The sequence below is a fragment of the Salvelinus sp. IW2-2015 genome, linkage group LG14 (assembly GCF_002910315.2).
Source record: "Salvelinus sp. IW2-2015 linkage group LG14, ASM291031v2, whole genome shotgun sequence".
Lineage (NCBI taxonomy): Eukaryota > Metazoa > Chordata > Actinopteri > Salmoniformes > Salmonidae > Salvelinus > Salvelinus sp. IW2-2015.
Window position 1 is genome coordinate 11,147,725 of NC_036854.1, and position 8,926 is coordinate 11,156,650.

The 8,926-nt window shown below is 41.8% G+C and overlaps 1 protein-coding gene across 1 annotated transcript in view; it reads left to right on the top strand.

The window, feature by feature from the left end:
* Positions 1 to 7,257, top strand: part of l3mbtl3 (L3MBTL histone methyl-lysine binding protein 3) — a 37,287-nt gene extending 30,030 nt beyond the window's left edge. The window contains 1 exon segment of the mRNA XM_070446501.1: positions 5,872 to 7,257. Within this exon segment, the coding sequence (XP_070302602.1) occupies positions 5,872 to 6,015 (144 nt within the window). The 3' untranslated portion in view covers positions 6,016 to 7,257.
* The last annotated feature ends 1,669 nt before the right edge of the window (positions 7,258 to 8,926 follow it).

The window sequence follows — 8,926 nt, forward strand, 5'->3', positions numbered from 1 at the left end:
TTGGGGAAGGCCCTTCCCTGTCCACATACTTTTGGTAATTTAGTGTACGTCACGTCATTAAATGTCTGCATAGGTTACAGTTAATGGTTCTTATTGATATGTATTATTATTATTTTATATTTTTATTATTATTTATTTATTTCACCTTTATATAACCAGGTAGGCTAGTTGAGAGCAAGTTCTCATTTACAACTGCGACCTGGCCAAGATAAAGTAAAGCAGTGCGACAAAAACAACAACAGACAGATGGAATAAACAACCGTACAGTCAATAACACAATAGAAAAAAGAAAGTCTATATACAGTGTGTGCAAATGGCGTGAGGAGGTAAGGCAATAAATAGGCCATAGTAGCGGAGTAATTACAATTGAGCAAATTAACACTGGAGTGATAGATGAGCAGATGATGATGTGCAAGTAGAAATACTGGTGTGCAAAAGACCAGAAAAGTAAATAAAAACAATATGGGGATGAGGTAGGTAGATTGGGTGGGCTATTTACAGATGGCTATGTACAGCTGCAGCGATCGGTTAGCTGCTCAGATAGCTGATGTTTAAAGTTAGTGAGGGAAATATAAGTCCAGCTTTAGCYATTTRTTTGCAATTCGTTCCAGTCATTGGCAGCAGAGAACTGGAAGGAAAGGCGGCCAAAGGAGGTGTTGGCTTTGGGGATGACCAGTGAAATATACCTGCTGGAGCGCGTGCTACGGGTTGGTGGTGTTATCGTGACTTGGTAGAGCTGAGATAAGGCGGAGCTTTACCTAGCATAGACTTATAGATGACCTTGAGCCAGTGGGTTTAGCGACGAATATGTAGCGAGGGCCAGCCTACTAGAGCATACAGGTCGCAGTGGTGGGTGGTATAAGGGGCTTTGGTGACAAAACGGATGGCACTGTGATAGACTGCATCCAGTTTGCTGAGTAGAGTATTGGAAGCTATTTTGTAAATGACATCACCGAAGTCGAGGATTGGTAGAATAGTCAGTTTTACGAGGGTATGTTTGGCGGCGTGAGTGAAGGAGGCTTTGTTGTGAAATAGGAAGCCGATTCTAGATTTAATTTTGGATTGGAGATGTTTAATATGAGTCTGGAAGGAGAGTTTACAGTCTAGCCAGACACCTAGGTATTTGTAGTTGTCCACATATTCTAAGTCAGAACCGTCCAGAGTAGTGATGCTATTCCGCCGGGCGTGTGCAGGCAGTGAACGGTTGAAAAGCATGCATTTGTTTTTACTAGCGTTTAAGAGCAGTTGGATGCCACGGAAGGAGTGTTGTATGGCATTGAAGCTCGTTTGGAGGTTTGTTAACACAGTGTCCAAAAAAGGGCCAGATGTATACAGAATGGTTGGTGTCGTCTGCGTAGAGGTGGATCAGTGAATCACCCGCAGCAAGAGCGACATCGTTGATATATACAGAGAAAAGAGTCGGCCGGGAATTGAACCCCATAGAGATTGCCAGAGGTCCGGACAACAGGCCCTCCGATTTGACACACTGAACTCTGAGAAGTAGTTGGTGAACCAGGCGAGGCAGTAATTTGAGAAGCCAAGGCTGTTGAGTCTGCCGATAAGAATACGGTGATTGACAGAGTCGAAAGCCTTGGCCAGGTCGATGAAGACGGCTGCACAGTACTGTCTTTTATAGATGGCGGTTATGATATCGTTTAGTACCTTGAGCGTGGCTGAGGTGCACTCGTGACCAGCTCGGAAACCGGATTGCACAGCGGAGAAGGTACGGTGGGATTCAAAATGGTCAGTGATCTGTTTATTAACATGGCTTTCAAAGACTTTAGAAAGGCAGGGCAGGATGGATATAGGTCTATAACAGTTTGGGTCTAGAGTGTCACCCCCTTTGAAGAGGGGCATGACCGCGGCAGCTTTCCAATCTTTAGGGATCTCGGACAATATGAAAGAGAGGTTAAACAGACTGGTAATAGGGGTTGCAACAATGGCGGCGGATAATTTTAGAAAGAGCGTCCAGATTGTCTAGCCGAGCTGATTTGTACGGGTCCAGGTTTTGCAGCTCTTTCAGAACATCTGCTATCTGGATTTGGGTGAAGGAGAATCTTGGGAGGCTTCGGAAAGTAGCTGCGGGGGGTGCGGAGCTGTTGGCCGGGGTTGGAGTAGCCAGGAGGAAGGCATGGCCAGCCGTAGAGAAATGCTTATTGAAATTCTCGATCATCGTGGATTTATCGGTGGTGACAGTGTTACCTAGCCTCAGTGCAGTGGGCAGCTGGGAGGAGGTGCTCTTATTCTCCATAAGAGTGTGTCCCAAAACTTTTTGGAGTTAGAGCTACAGGATGCAAATTTCTGTTTGAAAAGGCTAGTCTTTGCTTTCCTGACTAACTGCGTGTATTGGTTCCTGACTTCCCTGAAAAGTTGCATATCGCGGGGACTATTCGATGCTAGTGCAGTCCGCCATAGGATGTTTTTTGTGCTGGTCGAGGGCAGTCAGGTCTGGAGTGAACCAAGGGCTATATCTGTTCTTAGTTCTACCTTTTTTGAAAGAGGCATGCTTATTTAAGATGGTGAGGAAATTACTTTTAAAGAATGACCAGGATGAGGTCAATATCCTTCCAGGATACCCGGGCCAGATTAGAAAGGCCTGCTCGCAGAAGTTTTTTAGGGAGCGTTTGACAGTGATGAGGGGTGGTCGTTTGACCGTGGACCCATAGCGGATGCAGGCAATGAGGCAGTGATCGCTGAGATCCTGATTGAAAACATCAGAGGTGTATTTGGAGGGCCAGTTGGTCAGGATAATATCTATGAGGGTGCCCATGTTTACGGATTTAGTGTTGTACCTGGTGGGTTCCTTGATAATTTGTGTGAGATTGAGGGCATCTAGCTTAGATTGTAGGACTGCCGGGGTGTTAGGCATATCCCAGTTTAGGTCACCTAACAGAACGAACTCTGAAGATAGATGSGGGGCAATCAATTCACATATGGTCTCCAGGGCACAGCTGGGAGCTGAGGGGGGTCTATAACAGGCGGCGGACTTATTTCTGGAGAGATTCATTTTTAAAATTAGAAGCTCGAACTGTTTGGGCATAGACCTGGAAAGTATGACAGAACTTTGCAGGCTATCTCTGGAGTAGATTGCAACTCCTCCCCCTTTGGCAGTTCTAACTTGATGGAAAATTTTGTAGTTGGGTATGGAAATCTCAGAATTTTTGGTGGCCTTCCTAAACCAGGATTCAGACATGGCAAGGACATCAGGGTTGGCGGAGTGTGCAAAAGCAGTGAGTAAAACAAACTTAGGGAGGAGGCTTCTGATGTTAACATGCATGAAATCAAGGCTTTTCGGTTACAGAAGTTAACAAATGAGAGTGCCTGGGGACACGCAGGGCCTGGGTTAACCTCCACTTCACCCGAGGAACAGAGAAGGAGTAGGATGAGGGTAAGGCTAAAGGCTATCAAAACTGGTCGTCTAGTGCGTTGGGGACAGAGAATAAAAGGAGCAGATTTCTGGGTGTGGTAGAATAGATTCAGGGCATAATGTACAGACCGGAGTATGGTGGGGTGCGGGTACAGTGGAGGTAAACCCATGCACTGAGTGATGATAAGAGAGGTTGCATCTCTGGATGCGCTAGTTATGCTTAGTGAGGTCACCACATGTATGGGAGGTGGGACAAAGGAGGTATCTGAGGCATGTTGAGTGGGACTAGGGTCTCCGCAGTAAACTAAAACAATGCTAACTATCCTAAACAACAGTATACAAGGCATATTGACATTTGAGAGAGACATAAAGCGAGGCATAAAGCAATCACAGGTGTTGATTGGGAGAGCTAGCTAAGACAACAACGGGTAAGACAACAACAGCTAATCAGCTAAGACAACAACAACAGGTAAAATGGCGATGAATGGGCAGAGAGGGTCGGTTAACTACACGTAGGGCCTGAGTTCGAGGCTGGGGCCGACAGGTAAACAAAAAATTAACAAAATGGAGTACCGTGATTAATGAACAGTCCAGCAGGCATCAGCTATGTAGCCAAATGATCATAGGGTCCAGTGAACAGCAATAGATGGAACAGGGAAACCGTGGGGTAGTCGTTACTATTATTTAGACTTTCTCCGAACTGAAGGCCATTAGGCCAATTTAAAGCTATCCCTAGACATTTGAAATATCTTCATGCCTAGAAGAGCCTGAAGGCTTCCGTAATAACGGTCAATTGTGAATGAGGGGAAAAAATATAACGGGCAGTTTGGTAAAGCTAATCCCATCCGAATCATCCACTGGAAAAACGGACATGCTGGTGTAATAATTACATAACTGACGTTCTATATAAAATACTAGGCCCATGCAAATAGGGCTTATGGAAGGGGGTGAGAACCATGAGCCTCCTAGGTTTTGTATTGAATGTACCCAGAGGAGGAGGACGGAAACTAGCGGTCCTCTGGCTACACCATGGTGCTACCCTACAGAGTGCTGTTGAGGCTACTGTAGGCTACAGTGTGTTTTAATCACTTATTTGGTAACATAAATGTATTTAGTATCGTTTTAAAAATGATGACTTGTTTAATGTTTCACTATTTAATTTTTCTGAAATTCACTGAGGAGGATGGTCCTCCCCTTCCTCCCTCGAGGAACCTCCACTGACACGCACACTGGCTTCTGGGAAAAGGACTTCCCATTAATCTGTCTGTTGTGGGATAATAAAGATCCCATTTTGGTTTCATCGGATGCATTACCTTCACATTATCCTTCATAATGGTGTGGTCTCATCTGAGTCTGCTTAAGAATTTTTGTGCCTCTGCAAAACTCACCAATGGATGTAACTTTTAAATGACAACTTGTATTAATGCAGTGTAGTAGAGGTGTAAAGGTTGTATGAGTTCAGTAGTTCAACTAACAGTCCTTAGAGATAAGTGTCCATGAACCTCTCTGCTTGAGGCAGTGGGTCAATGGGGAAAAGAATGAATATYCTGGCAGCTTGATTGACATTCATGAATGGAGTCACTTTATAGAACTGTTAACGACTAAAGGATTACCCAGCTGTCCCAATGGCTAATAAAGGCAACTCGAGACATATTTCTCTGGAGCTAAATTGAGTGGTGGAAGCAGTTATACATAAGACATGCAGTACTAGTCCCTGACTGACTGACTGATTGACTGACTGGGGACTGCAAACAGAGCAGCTGTCACTAGAAACAGCTGTCACAGTCTGCTGGTGGACGCCTGATTCACTCTCATATGTCCCCCATCATTTCATTCTCCCAACAAACCTGAGTATGTTCAGCTCCAGAAACAAAGACGTGGATTGGAGATAGGTAGTCTTTGGTCATCTTTTCTATAAATTGGTGTATTGTATTAATCTTTAGATAATCTCTTAAAACTATTATCGATTGTATTGCCTTTGTGATGCAATAAAAACAATTGTTCACAAAAAAATGATATAACTTKATTGTCCCAGAGGCCTGTGGTTCAAGGAAAAAAAGTGTACTTTGATTCGCCCACTCAATTAGGCCTATTTGGGTATTCTCTACAGATCATCCAAGTCATTAAACACAGGAAATTCTTCTCATGGTTCTCATGGAAATTCTTCTCATTCTGAATTCATGTTCATGTTGTGCCATTCTGTCAACGGTAACAGCMGGTGATTTTACGACAGGTTGTTAAAGGTAGAATATGACTCAACCTCTGTAAAACACCCCCTCTAATGAGGCGTGAACATTTGCATAACCCTCATGGTGGAGAATCCTTAAAAAACCTAGTCTTTGAAGTGAATTCTTTGAGCACCCCTATATCTTAACTACGTGCTATTGGAGGTTGAATGTGAAACATATTCAATAGGCAAAAATGGTTATTAGGAAAATGCTTTGATGGTGCCCATTTTAAAATGTGAGACTTCTCTAACTCCTCCCTCCCATGTTCTTGTCCAGCAAATAGATGGCGAAGCCTTCTTGCTGTTGACCCAGGTTGACTTGGTGAGGATCATGAGCATCAAGCTGGGTCCAGCCATTAAGATCTACAACTCCATCTTGATGTTCAAGACGGCGGAGGAATCGGCATGTAATGAGCTCTAACGAAGGTGGGAGGGCACAATTTTTTTCCCCCTTAGGAGGAGGTATACAGACAAAGATGTGAAGCACAAAGAACTGTCCTTCCCAGCGGATGTATCTCATGCGAACTGAATTGCACAAGTTCTTTTTTTTTTTTAAGACAACCATATTGCATACTGAGAATCTCCAATAGGATTGACTCATTGAAGAAATGTAATTTTCATTTTTTTTATATTAGTGTTGGCGTGGTGTTCGATCTACTTAAAAACTGAAACTGGAAATGCAGAGGACTATTAGTTTATCATCCTTCAGATTTCCTTTAGTGCATCACAATCAGCAACTTTTCATCATGTAGAAAGTGCCATCTGCACAGGGTCTCTGGTATTATAGAAGATTATTGGCTTTAGCTGTTCCAGTCTCTCTGGAATGCCGACGTCATACAGGTCAGAGAAATGAATACATTCATGAGAAAGTACTCATGATTTTTGATCCTTGTCACTTCCGTCTGTCTGATGGGTTGGTGGTGCTGTAGGAGAAGGCTGTATATTTCAACCGAGAGGAGAAAGGGATTTTTATTCTCTCACCAAACCAACAGGGGCACCCTACTGTAATAATTCAATGTACCAGGCCCTGCATTTAATTTCCCCATGGTAAATGCCCCCAACTCTTAGGTTTTATGGATAGCAATATACAGTACCTGTATAAAGACCAACGTGGGTCATCTTGGTCTGGTTTATTTCTCCTGTGTACTGTACAGTCACCTCATCAGTACTGTTCAGGACCTCTGGAGCAGTGACAAGTGTCTGTTTACAGTACTTTAATGTACTTAACCCAGGGAACGGGTTTGGTTGATTGAATCAAATATAAAATAAAAGGCTATCTATATGGACATGGGTATTTCTTCATGTGGATAATTGTTCAGTTGTTTATTTATGTACTGCAATTTAAAGCAATTGTTAAATATAATTCAATAGGTACATTGCTGATAATCTCAAATAGCATACTTAGTGCTCTTTAAATAACGTTGACTGTAATGTGCTATTTCAATTTGCTTTGCCGAAGCCTAAAGAGAACAAAATGCCGGTTTATGTTTTGCTGTTATTTATTTATTTAAATCTCATACCGGTGGGTGAGACTGCTGTGTGCAGAATTATGCAAAATAATGTAAATGGAAAAGAGCTTGCCATTTCTGAAGCTAATATAATGATGAAGCCTTTAATTCCACCTGTATTGGTTCACAAATAAATACAATGAGAAGTACACTAAGGCTGCCTCTTGTTGCTGTTAAGTCTACTTGTGTCCCAGGTGTTACCTCTGTCTCAAGTTGTCCTTCCAGGGTACACTAAAGCCACTTTGGCTTTGTTGAAGTGTTCAGTACCAGAATATTATGCATATTTTATTCATCTCACTAATCTCAAAGAATTTTCACATCCTGTCACAAAGTGCTATATTTTTCCTATTGTCATATTTAATACCCTAAGAAGGGAAACATAATTCACTTGTTCTCTTTTCATGCAGTGAACCCTTTCGCATGGTTCAACACAATCTTTTAATTTTCTATTATTTCTTATTCCATGTACAAATCATCTGACAACTGATGTTTGATCATCGTGTCGACGCTTCGACTCTAGATTAGGTTGGTTACTTACAGATGACTAGCTTCAGGGGGAATATTTCATTTTACCCTAAAAAGGCGGAMAGCTGTAGAAAAACAGTATAAGAGTCAATTGCCTCCAATACCTCTACAGCCAGAGCATGACAGTTGGCATCTTCTGGAAATGTCAAGCCGAAGCTGGTATATGCATCTATTTTTGCCTTGTTATGAATATTTATCATGACGTTTGGTGCTATTTTTCTCTCCAACAAAGGAGCAACTTATTCTAGCTAACAAGCTTACAGACTTATGAGATTATGAATGCGTATGCACATGAATAAACAAACATAGTGTAGCTAGGGCACAGTGCAGATTGCAGATAGACGAGGGCTATGTTCTAGATTGTTATTACACTGCTTGAATAATTCTACATGTGCCCTCAGACACAAAACAGTCGATGAACTTGGCTGATAATGAATCCAAATGTACATTTATTACACTTGGCCCTGACTGACATTTGGTAGAGAGGATCAGATGTGAAATGCAATTATGCTATTATTTCTGATTTCTGCTCCTAAGCAGAATTTCCTATGATTATTATGTGTTTCTAATGACAATGTAATCTCATGATTGCCTCTTTCAATTTTGAGTTGGAGTAGGGTGGCAGAGAGCCACCATCTTTTAGGCATTTTTTTAATTATAAAATTAACTTCAGAGGAAAATTGTTGTGACTGATAATTTTATCAATAACAATGAATCCTGATTCATTATAATGGATAGTTCAATTGGTGTTATTAAAGTAACTGTCCATTGAAAATCTCACTTTTAAAAGTCCATATTCCGTTAAATTATACCCAAATTATGTTTTTGACTCATCCTATACTCATATTTCTGGCCAAAGCATAAATTATAGAAAATAACACCTCAAACTTGTATCTCAAACAGACCGTATCAAAAATGCTGGCTATTTCCTCATAGAGGATGATATCCAATCAGCAGTCTACTCTCATAAATATTCTTTATGACCGGTATATGCCCACACCATTCTGTTGTCAGGGTATGTGTCACGCCCTGACCATAGTTTGCTTTGTATGTTTTATGTTTTGTTTGGTCAGGGTGTGATCTGAGTGGGCATTCTATGTTGTATGTCTGGTTTGTCTATTTCTATGTGTTTGGCCTGATATGGTTCTCAATCAGAGACAGGTGTTTTGCGTTGTCTTTGATTGGGAACCATATTTAGGTAGCCTGTTTTGTATTGTGGGTTGTGGGTTATTGTCTATATGTTAGTTGCTTGTGTCTGCACTGTWTATATACAGTATAGCGTCACGTTCGTTTGTTGTT